This window comes from Erpetoichthys calabaricus, chromosome 2 (assembly GCF_900747795.2).
Source record: "Erpetoichthys calabaricus chromosome 2, fErpCal1.3, whole genome shotgun sequence".
Taxonomy (NCBI): Eukaryota; Metazoa; Chordata; class Cladistia; order Polypteriformes; family Polypteridae; genus Erpetoichthys; species Erpetoichthys calabaricus.
Window position 1 is genome coordinate 154323199 of NC_041395.2, and position 17610 is coordinate 154340808.

At 36.0% G+C, this 17610-nt stretch overlaps 1 protein-coding gene across 4 annotated transcripts in view; it reads right to left on the reverse strand.

Annotated features, from left to right (window-relative positions):
- atr (ATR serine/threonine kinase) overlaps nt 1-17610 on the reverse strand; it is a 133437-nt gene that overhangs the window by 45891 nt on the left and 69936 nt on the right. For all 4 annotated transcript variants that reach the window (XM_028792077.2, XM_051922906.1, XM_051922907.1 and 1 more), the window contains 6 exons: nt 17377-17514; nt 16710-16914; nt 14735-14913; nt 13429-13593; nt 6867-6958; nt 6243-6334 (listed from right to left, as the gene is read on the reverse strand). In XM_028792077.2, the coding sequence (XP_028647910.2) occupies nt 6243-6334; nt 6867-6958; nt 13429-13593; nt 14735-14913; nt 16710-16914; nt 17377-17514 (871 nt within the window). The remainder of the gene's footprint in view (nt 1-6242; nt 6335-6866; nt 6959-13428; nt 13594-14734; nt 14914-16709; nt 16915-17376; nt 17515-17610) is intronic.

Here is a 17610-nt window from a genome sequence, read left to right on the forward strand (position 1 = left end):
GTTCAGGGACTGGGGCCCTTGTTAAAGTCGAGGGTCGGATGAATTCAACCCAATATCAACAAATTCTTCAGGATAATGTTCAAGCATCAGTCACAAAGTTGAAGTTACGCAGGGGTTGGATATTCCAATAAGACAATGACCCAAAACACAGTTCGAAATCTACAAAGGCATTCATGCAGAGGGAGAAGTACAATGTTCCGGAATTGCCGTCACAGTCCCCTGACTTGAATATCATCGAAAATCTATGGGATGATTTGAAGCAGGCTGTCCATGCTCTGCAGCCATCAAATTTAACTGAACTGGAGAGATTTTGTATGGAAGAATGGTCAAAAATACCTCCATCCAGAATCCAGACACTCATCAAAGGCTATAGGAGGTGTCTAGAGGCTGTTATATTTGCAAAAGCAGGCTCAACTAAGTATTGATGTAATATCTCTGTTGGGGTGCCCAAATTTATGCACCTGTGTAATTTTGTAATGATGCATATTGCATATTTTCTGTTATTCCAATACACTTAATGTCATTGCTGAAATACTATTGTTTCCATAAGGCATGTCATATATTGCTCAGTCAATGATAAACAAAAATCCAAAGAGTTAAGAGGGATTCCCAAACTTTTTCATATGACTGTAAATATCTAATTTATTGTTCCGTAAAATAGGGGAATTAATTAAGGGGAATACTCTGCTCAAAAATAACAGGCAGAGAGGCATTCAATTCAAAAACTAAATTCCCTTTGAAAGCATCCAGTTCTTCCTAGTTCTGCAGGCTTCAGCAAGGGCAGGAGGAAAGGGATGGATGGATGGATAGGAGAGTAGGGGCCACTTCTTTTTCCTGACATCTACTGGGCTCCATAGAAAACATTTAAACATGTCTTTAATTGCATTTATTGGAATTTTAGCCATCAATCTTTTTCCTCCTCTCTCTCCAATGGCAACTTTGACATCTTTTCTGGACCCGCTCCCAGCAGCACTGCCCAGCACTGCCTGGGGTACTACCTGGATTAAGCAAAGTAAGAACCAAGAAAACTTATTAAATGTTTCCAAAAAAATCTGTTTAATATGCAGTGCCCCCCACCTAGTGAGGGAGCCTATGAGATATAAGAAAATATACTATATGTAATGTTAGCCCAGAAGAGAATGAGATGTGATGGATTTTACCCAGAAATCTGGGCTGGCAAGTGAACAATACAGAAGAGGCAGATGAAATGAGATGGATGATTATGTGTGTGTAGATATGGTCTGTGATGGTGTGTCACCAACATCCAGCTCCTCACTCAAAAATCAAGTTTGTCATCATTTTGTAGGCTACAGCTGGGACGGTCTCCCTCTTGGGGGGAGGAGCAGGTAGGGGGCACTTCCCCTTCCCAACATGTACTGGGCTCCATAGAAAACTTTTAAACATGTCTTTATTCGTGTTCCTTTGAGTTTTCTCTCTCTCTCATGATATGAGTTTGACATTTTTTCATGGACATTTTCATTTTTTGGCAGTCTTTCAAAAATTCTATCAGGAATTTTGTGATTGTCATAAAAACGTTGACATAGCATGTCGGAGAAACTCGAAAGCTCACATTCACAAAGTCGCACAGTGCCCGAAATAAAAAAAGAAGTGGTCACATATCAAAGTCGCCGTGAAAAGGCGAGTTGTAGCCCACCATCTGAGTGTCATATGAAAGCTTATTAGGGTACAGACAAAAAAAAGGCAAACAGTGGGGGAAAAAGCATAAAATGTCAACTTTAATCTCGAAATTTCCACTTTAATCACGTAGTTTATTTTGTCATTAAAGTAGAACATCATAAACTTCATCTTAAAATCATTTAATTTACTAGTTTCTCAATCCCATCGTAACTAAAGTAGCACATTAAATGCTTTGTTTTGTATTTGATCTTCTATGTGCTCTATGTGTGTGAATCACTACGTGCTTCCGGGATTTCTCTTCTTCCGACAGGACACAGAATCCATTACATTTGTGATATTACAGCTCTCTGTATAATTAAAATACTGAGATGTATACATGATATCATTTTCATGATGATAGGAGTTAAAGCATGTTATTAAACATGGGAACACGGTGGTGATTGTTCATGTCTCACGCAAGATGCTCTCTGTGCCATGCGCGACCTTCGATGAAATACTTTATTGTAGCAGTACTGTCTCTTTCAAACGTACTAACCTCCAATTGCTGTTCTTACTTTTCTTTCTCCAAATACCCAATCAATACACAATCCAAATACCCAATCAATACACAATCAGCTCTGTAATAGACGTTAAGCCATCTGTAAGCTTAGAACGCAGATTCTTCACAACTTTTAAGGAACATCGAAATATCTTCGTAGTACATGTTTAATTATTCTATCCATCTATCCTTCCAGTGTCGCGTCAGCACCAGCAAGAATACAGCGCAAGGCAGGAACAATCCGTGAACGGAGCGCCAGCGGCTCGCTAGCACTGCGGCACCATGTAGTTAAAGTTTTATATGTAGAATATAATAAACATATTTTGCTGCATTTCATCTTAAAAATGATACTGTCATCATATGTAAATACGCGCTTTATAAAGTGGCTCAGGTTGTGCAATATTTTAACTGTATCGCAAGTTTAGAGTGAGGTAATTGTACTTATAAGTACAAACAGTTCTACAAGGAGCACTTGATGGACTGAGTGCATTACGAGTTCTTGGGATGAAACTGTTTCTGAACTGTGAGGTCAGTATAGGAAAGGCTCTGAAGCGTTTGTCATATGAGAGCAGTTCAATAGACAGCATGGCTGAGGCAGCGTGTGCTTGATGTTGTATACCGATAATTCTTTTTACGATCAGCTGCTGTACAGCTGTGATTCACACTCAGATACAGTGATATACATACTCCGAATGGTGCAGTGAGAGTAATATGGAAAAAGATGATCCGATGTGGCAACACCTAACGGGAGCAGCTGAAATAAAAAGAAGAAGGTGCAGTGAGAGTAACAACGCTAAAGCAGTTATGGTATTTGAAATAGTTTGACCAGTCTGTGGATCATTATATTGTTACAAGTTAATTACAATCAGATGCATTAAAATAATAAACAATATGTGGTTAATTTCAGTGTATTTATAAAGCCATTTCAGGGATGTGGATCTAAAAAAGAAAGGATAACCACACAGGAAAAAAAACACTGCTTTGACGCTGGCTGCAAAATCGAGTGGAGAACTTGCGTACAACAGCGTATGAGCTACTGTGGAAATGTGTGTGGCTTTACGCCAAGTTTAGGTTTTATACATCGTGATTTGAATGTGGAAACGTTCTTAACGCAACATTTTTGTGCGTATGTACCATTTATACATGAAGCCCCAGATGTGTTTCACAGAACATATTTATACTGTATGTAAATTGTGTAATCCTTAACATGTTTTAATGTCAAAATAGTATTTTTACAGGAGACTCGCTTAATAAGTAAGGACCAGTTTTGGTTGCAAAGGGAGTGGATTGGCCAAATTTACCACTCCAGCTATACAAAGAAAAATAGGGGTTAATACAGTTTGTAATGGATCAGAACTCTGGAGATTTTTAAATCATAACCTTTGAGCATAGTCCTTCTTCTCACAAATTCATTATTGTTACTCAAGAATCGATTATTTCTTCATAGACAATAATATTTTGCCCATTATTAAATCTTGTAAGTACAATGCTATTATCTCCTACCACGCCCCTCTGATCATGACCATGGAGTTTAAATTACTATGCTCTACACACTCATCTCATAGCTGGCACATTAACCCCCTGTCATTAGCTGATGAGGACTGCATAGAATTCATATTCAAGCAAATTGATTACTTTCTGGAGACAAATGTATCCCCAGAGGTCTCTGCAGGAATACTCTGAGAAACTCTGAAGGCATTTTTAAGAGAACAAATTATTTCACATCTTTCTCATTAAAATAAATTGGAAACTGAGAAGGCATCTGAGTTAATCAGCCAAAATTACCAAGACAGATTTAGAATATGCCAGGTCTCCAAATGAGGCATTTTAAAGGAAAAGACAAGTTTTGCCATTAGTGTCTAACCTCTTGACTACTAAAGAAAGGAAACAGCTCATCTTTAAATCATGACATCATTATTATGAACATGGAGAGAAGGACAATAAGATTTTAGCCCAACAAATCCACAAGCAGGAAGTATACAATGCAATAACAGCAATTACCAACAGAGAAGGAGATAACATCATTGACTATAATAATATAACCCACACATTGAAAGAGTACTGTAAGTCCTTATATTCTACTCAATCTAAAGAAGATAAGACTCAATCTAACAAGTTTTTTTTTAACTCATTACAGATCCCACAGGTAGATACTCTTAGTGTAGAGTAACTGGATAAACGTCTGACACTCTCAGAATTACTAGACACTATAAACTCACTTCAAAGAGGGAAACCAGCTGACCTTGATCGCTGCCAGTGAAATTTTACAAAAAAAAATTCAAATAAGTTAGCTCCACTATTAATAGCAATATTTTTAGAAGCTAAAGACAACAAAATTCTACCTCAAACTTTTCATCAAGCATTAATTTCCATCTTTCCTAAGAAAGATAAGGACTTACTACAATGTGCATCATTCAGACCAATCTCACTCCTGAATAATGACTTTAAGATACTAAATGTCTAACTAGAAGAACTGAGAAAGTGCTACCTTCTGTAATATCACAAGACCAAACCGGATTTATTAAAGGCATATATCTGACCCACAATATTCTGTGCCAACACTCCTAAAAGCACTAGCAGATTTTCAAAAGATATCTGGACATATTTCACTTAAGGAACAGAAGGCAGCCATGCACAGAATACACTCTAGCTCCATATATGCAAAGCACTCAGTTATTCAACTTAAAATCTTCTATCAAGTGCATTTACCTCAATTAAAACTATCTAAAATATTTCTGGGGCAAGACTCAACCTGGGAACATTGCAATGTAGCCACAGCCTCACTGGCCACATGTTTTGGGCGGGCACCAAATTAAGACTATTTTGGACAGAAATCTTGGAAAGCCTATCAGACAGCCTTGGTGTCATAATCATTAACAGCTGAGTTTGGTGCACTCCCAGATGGGCTTAAAATGGAGAAGGACAAGCAAATCATAATTTCCATTACCTTAGTACTAGCACGTAGACTTATCTTGCTGAACTGGAAGAATCCCACGCCACCACTTTTAAGTCAGTGGGTAACTGATGTCCTATACTATTTGAAATTGGAAAAACAAATTCTCACTCAGAGGATCTGTTGAAAACTTTTTAAATACATGTCAGGATCTAATCAATAACATTTTAGAATAAGCTTATATATCGGGGGAAAAGGATACTCTTTCTTCCTTGCTCTTTTTACAGACTGGCTTTCTTGGCTGTTTTTCCTCTCTTTCTTTTGGATAGGGGTTTAATTCTGGTTTTGTTGAGTGTTTGATTGTATGGATTGTTATTTGCTTTTGATTAAAATTAATAAAATAAAAAACAGAAAAAAAGAACAAAAAATTGTGTAATTCTGAGAATTTTTAAATAATTTTCATGCAGGCCATCTTGTTATATGGCTGCTGTTATGTAGACAGGCAGACAGACAGCGAGCTGGGTGTATTGAATTTTTTTGTCCCTTCCAACCCCACCCAATTACAAACATCCATCTCATTAAAATCTTTGCAATGCTAATTTGTCTGGATTTTAATTTGGTTCAGCTTTATTATACATGTGAAATTTCATTAAGATTGACACAGCTGAGTGGAATAATGTACCAATTTTGGGTAGCCAGCACTCCAAATTTTTTAAAACTCCATATAGTCTATAGTTTAGGTTGGACTAATTGTAACCTACACACAAAATTTTGTAAAAATTGGTTCAACTGTTTTTGTGTGATCAGTAAACACACAAGATGCGATCTGAAAGTTGAAGTTTGTAGTGTGCAAAATGGATACATAACATCTAAACAACCACAAATGCTCAAATGACAGAGGGTATTGCAATTTTATCTATACAGATTTTCTCAGCTTACTGCTTTGTATGCTTCCTCTCTTTACTACTGTAGGCTATAATAATGTATATTTTATGGATTTAAACATAGGTGATTCAATAATTTTTTGTTCATAATTTAATTACAGAAAACAAATACAGGTCATCCTAACAAAGGCATATAACTTCATGTGAGTTATAACTATCCAACTAGTAGTTAAAAAACACAGTTACTACTACAGTATTAAAAACACAAAAGCAAAACATATTTGCTTACCTGATGCAACATATTCTTCAACAAGGTTCCACTGAGTTAGCTTCCAGGCTGCTTCCACTCTGTATGTATTTAGCTCAGATTTCCACTGAGGTCTAAATTGAAGTAATGCTACACAATTAAAATTTTGTTCAAAATAAGATAATCAAACATTTTCAAATCTTAAAAAGTAACTTTGTAACTCTAGGCCCATTACTTGTAACATGCTTCAATTAATCATATACTATTATTATTACTTATTTGGCTGACAAATTTATGCAAGGCGACTTACAACATAGAAGATACAATGTTACATTTCTTAATCTTTTTCAACTGGATCACAGGCAGGTGAATTCTTCATGTCCACACAGTATCAATAGCGAGATTTGAACCCACAACCTCAGGTTTTGAAGTTTAAAGTCCAAAATATTAACTACTATACCACACTGCCTGAGAATATTATGTGAAGCACAATAATGCTTTAAATGATTTTTAAAAATAGTATCAGGGCAATATTTGTTACAAAATACACACCATCTTTCAAAAATGTTACAAGTAACATGACGCGTATCTTAAAATATGTATTAAAAGAGCAATTTTTTACTTAATAGAAAATATAGCATAAAACATGTCAAATTGTTAATTTACCTGTTAGCCAGCACTCCATTGACCTGAGTTATAACTGTAGAAAGCTGACCAAGACCCAGCACAGACTTCATTAAACCATGATAATGAGCAATCTAAAAAAATGTAAATCTATATATTAATACAAGTCTCTGAATGAGTGTGCAATAGCTTAGTGAATATTCATAGTTCTATCTTGTTGCTAGTAGACCTCATTAATGACTAACTTACACAGAGTGACATTATGATCCCAGTCTCACAGCTAGATTCATAACCATGGCCTGCTAATGCATTGTCGACAGGTGCCATTCTCCAGACTACATCAGTAACCATTGCTCTACCATATGAAAAAGGTGATTCAAAGCAAGCTTTTACATACTGTCCTCAAAAGAAGTCTGGTGATGATTAATACTGATGCATTCTGGATTCCCACTTGCAAAATGAAATTTGCAAACAATTGAACTTGTAAAAACAGATTTTAGAGTCTTTCAGTAATAAGTAAAACATAACTGCAAAGCTAAATAACTTTCATTAAAGCTTATATTTTTTTCTGTCCTCTTGAAGTTAATAAAACTCAAAGACATCTTCTTTACAACTGCTCTCCTATAGAAGGGCAGGACCACTAACTTCAAGTTGGATCTGATAGGCAGAAGCATCCCAGCCAGGGAAACATTATCGTATTTGAGGGTCAACCTTTTATTACAGTGTGATACAATTACTGATCTAGCATATCGTTGACTAGTATATAAAAGTGTGTTTTCTTTGAAACTAAACTATGTCTAGAACGCAAAAGACCAGCCTTTTCTGCCCAAACACTGCAGTATGTAGAACTTACATTTCAGCTAGAGATGTCACCTTTAGCATATTTACAAATTGTCCCAGGTAGGATTATAGTGCAAATACTTTTGAAACAAAGCAAATATTTCTTCTGGTAAGTAAGCACTGATTTGGATGTGGTAACATTTGATCAACCTTTAATGGTGGTGTAAACAATCTCCTGAATCAAGCCAAAGGATGCCTCAAAAATATTCATGCTTTCGGGATTTCACAATCCTTGGCATGGTAAGTTTGCGAAACAATGTATATTTATTGCAGATCCAATGTGGATGTGATATACTTTCTGTGCTAGATCTTAATTACTTATGGATTAGTTGCCATTTTTCATGTTATAACATGTCATAATATGCAATAGAAACATATGACCTATTCCTTTTTGGCCGTATGTGCTTATGTTTTGGATTCATTCCTCAAAGTACTAAAAACGGACAACTGTCATCTTCAGAAGTGTAGAGGTGGTGCTGAACACTAAGGTGGGGGCGGAATGTGAGAGATAGAGATAGCTTACGTCATTGGGAAGCACTCCTCTTTGTACTGCTTACTGGCAGTTCTTGCACGAACAGTGGTGGGAGGTCTCCTTTTAGCTCACACTGTATGGAGCTGCTTCTGAGGGCCTTTGTAATTCAGACATCATGGGTTTGTGGCTAATCAATAGTTAGTTACCTCAGTACACAATGTGCAACCCGCAGTGGATAGTGGTGTGATTCCATAACAAAACACTATAAAAGAATTGAGAAGAGTCCTGAAACTCACCCAACATGGCAAGCTTCAATAAAGAGCAACAGTGAACCAGAATCTATACTAACAGTAAAAGATGCAAGGCAGTCACATACTTTTAATTTCTAAGCTAAGAATATTGGTTCACTGTATATTTGACATTTTCTGCCAATCATCAGGATTTTAGTGTGGCTGAGAAAACAACAGACAAAAGTGAGGTTTGCAGTAATGTCATCAGTAGTGGATTTATTCACTTATTGTACTTCCTTTGATGGCTGGGCAGGACCTCAGTTCTGATCAATAAGTGGGTTTAATACACTAGATCCTACAAGTGTGGTGAGATAAAATACTTTTTGAAATGTAAACATCCAGAAAGGCAGAGCTGAAGGTCAAGCACAAAACTTTTTAGATAACTAAAAGTTTGTAACCAGAATAAAATATCAAAGAGAAAGACAGAGGGGGATATAGGAAATTGTATTAGAATACAATTACCATATGAGAAAGAATATCTTAATTTCTACTTTTGTGATTTAAATTCAAAAAGATTATCAATGCTATAAATTTTGCCCGATTTGTTACTGATCTTTGTAGCACTAAATTGTAAAAGGAGAAGAAAAAACATTGAGGCAATACTTTCTTTTTTCTACAAAATGTTGTAATTTCTGTTATCCCACAAAAAGTAACTACCAATACCCAACCTATCAGTGTATTATCTTTATCAGGATTCCACTATCTAGAAGCATGAGTGTTGTTGAAGAGTAGTATTAATCAGCGAAATTCGGCAAAATGGTTTTCACAGCAAATATTCTGTGTTTGTTGGTGACCTTGTTCACCATTTATTTTTAGATAGATTAACTATTTTCTCTCTAGCACCACATGATACTTTGTGAGGCCAGCATGACATCTCAGAGCTGTAGTCGCCAATGTTGGATAGGGCATACACACCCCTCCTAACTCCATAGTATATAATGCTGATCCTAGTAGTGGGCTAAAAATTAAAGAAAATTTTGCAAATATAATAAACACAAAATATGCATACAAAAAGAAACTGGAAATGTTTTAGTGAACTGAGAAAGGTCTAACTGCAGCCTGAAATACCTATGACATAGGTAAGATAATGCCGACAACATCAGTCACGAAACACCCTTTGAGTCAGATAACCCTCCTAGTGTAACAGAGCCCTAATGTTAACCATAGACTAATGTGATGGGTGTTTTGTGATGTTGGGGCATAAAATGACTGACCTCAAAGATACTGCGGTCTGCAAATATACTCTTTTGGGTGTACTCGTGTTTTAAAGGTAATGTCTTTTTGTATGGAAATGTATGTGACCTGTGTGTCATACTGAGTCTACCACTTTAATAGCATTACCCAAAGTGCTGTGCAGTTCATGCAGACAGGAAGGCGTGAAGAATCCACGTGCATGAAAGCAGCAACAGTAAACAAGCAAAATTGTAAGAGGAAAAAAAGGTAAGTATCTGCTATTGAATCAGTGAGGGACACGCCTTAGTGAATTTGTCAAATTTTTGGCCACAGTAATCAGTTCAGCATAGTTAGATGTTTCTCCAGCAGTCAGGGACACTTTAAAGACCACTGCACCATTATAATCCATTCAAACCTAGTTCAGTTTATCCTTCCATATTGATATCAATGCATTTAGGCAAGTTTGGCAAAGTTTCCAAAGATTTCTGTGATTTTGCTGAACTCGAGGCAAAACAAATTTATAGGAGTTCCCTCAAGTGTGCAAACACACTTTTTTCAAAGAAGCACACTGCAATGTTGTATCATCTGCTGACTTAAAAACACAGTCCACTTCCCATGGCTGCCTCTTTGAATGTCATAGAGCCCATGAGTGCCTATCAGAGGAGTTCAGCTGGTAGTAAAGATAAACATTTCAGGACATAGCCCAAAAAATACAGTTCCAGCTAGCTTTTCTTCTCAATGTCTTATCATACCAGAAGTGTCAACTTACATAAATGAGAGGTTGTTATCACAAAACATTCAGCACAAACTTTGCTAGCCCATAAATAGGTTTGTGTCTGATACAACCTGCAGCAATTCCTTAATTCTGTGCAGCAGCTAAGAATTTTAAGTCTTTCCTTTACATTAAGTTTAGAGTGTTGGGGGTGAGGGGAAATACAGAACACCTTGTGATAGAGCCAGTTCTGTATTTCCATATCATGATTGTTATATTATTGATAAAGTGATAAAGAAAATCTGAGCAGAAAAGGGAATGCCCACAGTTGACAACAGATTGAGAAAAAAGTACATATTATATATTATATATACAGTACTGTGCAAAAGTTTTAGGCAGGTGTGAATAAATGCTGTAAACAAAGAATGCTTTCAAAAATGGAAGTATTAATCATTTATTTTCATCAATCAACAAAATGCAGTGAATGAACAAAAGAGAAATCTTAATTAAATCAATATTTGGTGTGACCACCCTTTGCCTTCAAAACAGCATCAATTCTTCTAGGTATACTTGCACACAGTTTTTGAAGGAACTTGGCGGGTATGTTGTTCCAAACATCTTGGAGAACTAACCACAGATCTTCTGTGGATGTAGGCTTCCTCACATCCTTTTGTCTCTTCATATAATCCCAGACACACTCGATGATGTTGAGATCAGGGCTCTGTGGGGGCCATACCATCACTTCCAGGACTTCTTGTTCTTCTTTACGCTGAAGATAGTTCTTAATTACTTTGGCTGTATGTTTGGGGTCGTTGTCCTGCTGCAGAATAAATTTGGGGCCAATCATATGCCTCCCTGATGGTATTGCATGATGGATAAGTATCTCCCTGTATTTCTCAGCATTGAGAACACCATTAATCCTGACCAAATCTCCAACTCCATTTGCAGAAATGCAGCCCCAAATGTTCAAGGAACCTCCACCATGCTTCACTGTTGCCTGCAGACACTCATTATTGTACCGCTCTCCAGCCCTTCGACGAACAAACTGCCTTCAGCTACAGCCAAATATTTCAAATTTTGACTCATCAGTCCAGAACACCTGCTGCCATTTTTCTGCACCCCAGTTCCTATGTTTTACTTGAGTCGCTTGGCCTTGTTTCCACGTCGGAGGTATGGCTTTTTGGCTGCAACTCTTCCATGAAGACCACTTCTGGCCAGACTTCTCCGGACAGTAGATGGGTGTACCTGGGTCCCACTGGTTTCTGCCAGTTCTGAGCTGATGGCACTGCTGGACATCTTCCGATTTCGAAGGGTAATTAGCTTGATGTGTCTTTCATCTGCTGCACTAAGTTTCCTTGGCCGACCACTGCGGCTACAATCTTCAACGTTGCCCGTTTCTTTGTGCTTCTTCAAAAGAGCTTGAACAGCACATCTTGAAATCCCAGTCTGCTTTGAAATCTTTGTCTGGGAGAGACCTTGCTGATGCAGTATAACTACCTTGTGTCTTGTTGCTGTGCTCAATCTTGCCATGACATGAAACTGTCTTCCACAACCTCACCTTGGTAGCGAGGAGGAGTTTGGCTGTTCCTCACCCAGTTTTAAGCCTTCTACACAGCTGTTTCTGTTTCAATTAATGACTGTGTTTCAACCTACATGTGACATTGATGATCATTAGTACCTGTTTGGTATAACTGGTTGATCATACACCTGACTATAATCCTACAAAATCCCTGACTTTGCGCAAGTGTACCTATAAGAATTGATGCTGGTTTGAAGGCAAAAGGTAGTAACACCAAATATTGATTTGATTTAGATTTTTCTTTTGTTCGCTCACTTTGCATTTTGTAAATTGATAACAATAAACAATCATTATTTATATTTCTGAAAGCATTCTTTGTTTACAGCATTTTTTCACACCTGCCTAAAACTTTTGCACAGTACTGTATATATATATATATATATATATATATATATATATATATATATATATATATATATATATATATATATATATATAAATGCTAAGATCTGTCTGTCACATGATTACTTGCAAGCTACTGGGGCTAAAATCTTGATCTTGGTCTTTATCAAAAGCTTATGGCCTGATACATTCTGGTAATTAATAACATTTGAAATAGCAGCAATCTCTGCAAACTGACCTATGCTTGTGGGTTTCTTATACTAAAGTGATAGGCAAACAAAGTGACATGGCAGAAAATAAAGAGGACCAGCAAGTGTCAAGCAAATTGTAGAGGCCAATGACATGACAAAGAACACCATTAACAGAACAAGAAGCAGAGCAGCAGCACCATCTGCTGAGAGTCAAGTCCAGGATACAGAATTCAAGAACAACAAAGAGTACAAGCATGCGGCCGGAGGTACATGTGTTTCATTAGCATGAATAAATAAAACTACCTGCCATTTAGACCTGTAAATCAAGATAATATTGCAGACGTGGGAAGTTTACAGACAAAAATAATGAGATAAATGGATGTACGTATTTATTAAATTCCTAAAATCAATTTCGGGTCAAATGTGGCCAGCAGAGATTCACCCAGCAAACAGGGCACGAGTCAGGAATCTAACCTGAATGGGACATCAGTCTAATGAAGTATTTGATGATTTGCAGTCAGCTTAACATACACATACGTAGGATGCAGAAGGAAACTGCTCTACCCACACAAATACCCATTCAGGCATGAGAAGAATGACAAAAATTCACAAACTTTACAAAACTGGTCAGAGTTAGAAGTGTCATAGAGCTGTACGGCAGTAGAACTAACAAAATATACAGTATAACAACTGCAATTCCTGATCCCCATTTCACCTTTAAGGGCAGTATGAATGCAACTACAGATACCAATCATAAAGTTAGTTGCACGTAGAATTTCCTACAGGTGAATAACATTTATTTTCAAATGAATCTGAATAACAATCTCTCAAGACCAAAAACTAGGTAGCATGCTATACCTTTTCATTATTCAATTAACAAGATAAATCACTTCATCAACTAAGACAAACACTTAAAATACATATATGACAGATTGATTCATGTGCTTCTAGGGAAGGGCCTGGGATGTCATTTATAAAAACATTAATAATGGTTAAATTCTGTACCTGGTCTGGCTCAAGCTGAATTGCTCTGTCATAGCATGCAGTGGCATCACGCAGCAAGCCACTGCTTTCATGTTCCAAAATCTGCTCTCTTAGTGAAGGCTCTTCTTTTCTAATAGCATTGACACCACTTACACCATCTGGTTCATGCATAGCAGCATATAGAGACTGAAACAATAAAGAAACACTTTCTACTGCAGTAAAGTAAGAAGAAGCCTATCACCTCAACTACTCCATCTCACATAGGTACAAAATAAAACCATACTGAACAGAATAAATTTATATGTAGAACTAGGCTGAAGTATTGTTAATTAGCAAACAGCATCTTAAATTAACTTTTTTATATGTTTAAATAACTTCACAAACTACCATGGTTTATTCAACAACTAACAAATGGGAAATAAATAAAATGCTGAGGCACTAAATATCTCACACATATTTTGCTTAAATACTCACTATACATATAAAACAACACAAAAAATTATTTTAATTTGTTATAATAAATACATATTCTGTGATTTTTACAAAGAAAAAATAAACTGGAAGGTTGACAATTACTATATGTTTACACAAGTCTTAAAGCCATAGAATTACTGTAATATTTTGCCAGGAAGTGTTTAATTTAGTTCAGCCTGGGAAATGTATTCTTAACGTTTCCAACAATTCAAACTACTGTTTTATAATAATAATAATAATTAATTTTACTTATAAGGCACTATACATTAGTAGTAAATCTCAAAGTGCTACATAAAAATATTTAACAAAGACAAAACAAGATAAAAACAGAGATAAAACAACAATAAATAGTGGCATTCTTGTTAATATGCTTTCCTAAATAAAAAAGTCTTAAGCTGTTTATGTATGTTTAGCTGTTTATGTTTTATGCATGTTTTAGTCACAAAAATTGTACTTTTTATTTAACTTCGAAGTGACGACTCACTGTATATGAGAAAAACTATGTATGTTGCCATCAAACTGAGAAAAACAACCCAACTATGTAAGCAATCCCTTTGACATTTATAAGACACATGTAAAACACTGTATCTTTAAGTTTTTCTCTCTTGTATTATTTGTTTCATAGCTAGCCAAAATATCAAATTCTAAAAGCTAGCACAGTCATACACAAGTGTTATAAAAGTAAAAAGATCAACTGTAAACCAAGGTTTACCACTGACACGAACATGTCTTTAATTCTTTAGATTTTTTCTTTTTTTAACACTTTCAACAGTACACCTTGACTTCTGCACAGTATGGAAATGAATATAGGAGTTTTTGGACAACAAATAAAAAAAAAACTGAATTACTCTACCTGCAAAAAGCTAAGATGATCTTGAATATTTTGTTTCTTTTCAAAGATGAAAGACTCAAAATGCATCACTGCTCGAGTGTAGGCTTTAGTACGGAAAGAGGCTCTAGCCAAGATGTCCTGGGGAATTAGATCAAGGAACTGAATTACCTTTTTATAGTCAGAGACCTCCACGTTCAACTCTGTGGCAGAAAATACAAAAGCAAAAACGAATAGTTTTACTTAGCCAAAATTATTTTTGTGCTAATTTTAATATATGAATCTGGCATTTTGATGCATTACTCCATCCATAAACCTGAAATTGGTCCTTTAACCTAATATTCCACTTCCTCTGCATACATCAGGGAGTGACCTGGGAAATGTTTTGAAACATTACAAACCAAATAAAAAGGCATGATAGAAGAGTTTAAAATGACTAAGTAAGTAAATACTGTGAATACTAGCTATTAGTTTAAAATATTTTTTAATAATAACACTCTTGTACAGATAGAATCTGTGTAAAAATACACTTTGCACAAGCATTAAATAGCATGTATTTATATGGAGAACACTCGACACATAAAATATCAAGTTGTGTAGTTAAACATATTGTAGACCTTTCATTCATACTGGGAATGTTAAAGAAATAGGTAGTAATCATTGATGTTGGAGTGAGAAGCCAACTCTCAAGAAAATGTGGTTATGTCAAAATTCTGCTACAAATGGAGGTATATGCAGAGCCATATCACTAGGCTCCAAAAGCATCTTTGAGAGCTATAATCAATAAAATAAACACACTTACATTATGTGTCATAACAACTCAAGGTGGACAAGACTGCAGGGCAAGATAGATTATTAAGTTAACATAACAATCTCAAACCCACCTAATTCTATTTAGGATTGTGGGATTCTGAGACTAGAATTGACTTGTTGTAGGCAACAGAACAAGAGCCCATTACCCAGGACTCCTTCATGTACACACCCTCACTCGCATAGACCCAATCAGGAGTTTCCAGTTAACCTAACCTACATGTCTTTCAGGGTTGTGGGAGGAAAACAGTGTCCCTTCTCTTCAAAAAACTGTGAAAACACGCTAACTCCACATGGACAATGACCAGTTCACTTGACCCCAATATCTGTAAGGCAACAGTGTTTACCATATGTGTCACCTGGTTAATAAATTTAAATTAGAAGCATTTATAATTAATAGTATACCTTTTCTATGATTTTTCTACTTGCAAAAAGCCATTCTTATATTAACAGTGTGTCATAAAGTGTTTTCATGGTTCAGGACTAGCACCAGTGTGATACTGGACAATGGCAGGGAGAAGCACAACTCTTTAAAAAGGGCTATCACTGTTGTAAACGTCACAGGAGAGAGATGTGGCACTTTTAAGGTCACTGAGGGGGTTGGGTACTAGTGCACAATCCTGGAATCACTTTAACTAAATAAGTCTACTTTTGACCCCAGAAGTGATTCCTGGGCTTAGCCAAAAGTGACTACAAAATAGGATTTAAAGTGGAGATTTGTCCAAGGGAGAACCAAGTCTAGAGTTGAAAGAAGGGGTGGGAAGAAAACTTTCTGGCAAAGGGAAGGAAAAATAGGTGTGTGAAAAAGAAAGAGTTGAAAACTGGGAAAGTGAGCTATCTCACCCAAGAGACAGTGGTTCAGGTCAGTTTACAAAGGATCATCGTGGCAGCAGGTTTTCTTGTGTTGTTGTATCCTTTGCAGTTGAGATTTCCTGGTGATGTGTCACTTGAGTGTTTAGTTCTGAGAATACATGCATCATTTTTTAATGCTTGTGGCTAAATTGTCATTTTTCTAGGTTTGGAGAGATGTCATGTGCACATGCTCTACTGTTGTAATACACACACACACATGCACACACACACCATTTACAAGCAATATTCTCTCTAAAGCAAGAAATAAATAATAAAACAACATTTTCTTTTTTCTTTCATTCAATTTTATGTTTAAATACTTTAAACTACAACTTACTCTTTTGTTCTCTGTCTCTGTTTGGACGTTCTTTACTCTTTTCTGTGTTCAGAGTCTGCAAAGTGTGTCTGGACCACTGAGTAAGATGGTCATACATTGAGAAAACAGTCTGTGTACTAAGTTGGATGAGATCTGAAGCACCATCCTGTAGCCTTACCATCCTACTACTGTCTTCATTCAAAACAGCCATAATTTCTGCATAAACCTTAAATTAATAATAAAATGGAAAAAAATGTTTAAAACAAAGATAAACATGGTCTAATATTACATCATCAAGGCAGCAAAATAGGCTAATGTACAGGGAGTGGTAGTATGAGTAGCAAGGAATACCAACTATCAGAGTATGTACAGGTATTAGAACAGATAAGCATAACAGAAAAAGGTGGTTACAAATAAAGCAAGATAGTTCCTCTGGTAAAGAAAAACTTGACTTAATCGGTTTAGTACAAGACTTAGTTTAAAAACTGGTATATTAGTAGACATTTAAACATAATTTAATCTTAATTTATGAAGTTTATAATCAAGAGTTCTTAAAACAAGACAATAGGCCATCAACAAGCACAACATTCACAAATAATAATTACTGATTACAAATTAAAAGTTAAAAATGAGAATGAAATAAAATGCATAAAGTTGTGGTTTCCTGGAATGACTGAAATACTTTTACCTCCTGCTGATGCTCTTCAGTACAACCCAGCAAAACATAGACCAGTATATGTGGTAGTAGATATATGGTAACTTTGTAGTCATGCTTCATTATGAAGCTGCAACAGTTAAAAACCTTGCTTGCTAATTCATGTTTGACCTGTTAAAAGCAAATACTTAAATCATAAATCAGTTATAAACACTGACTACTTCTAATTTCCCAAACATATTTCCTTAACCAAAAAACTATTACTGA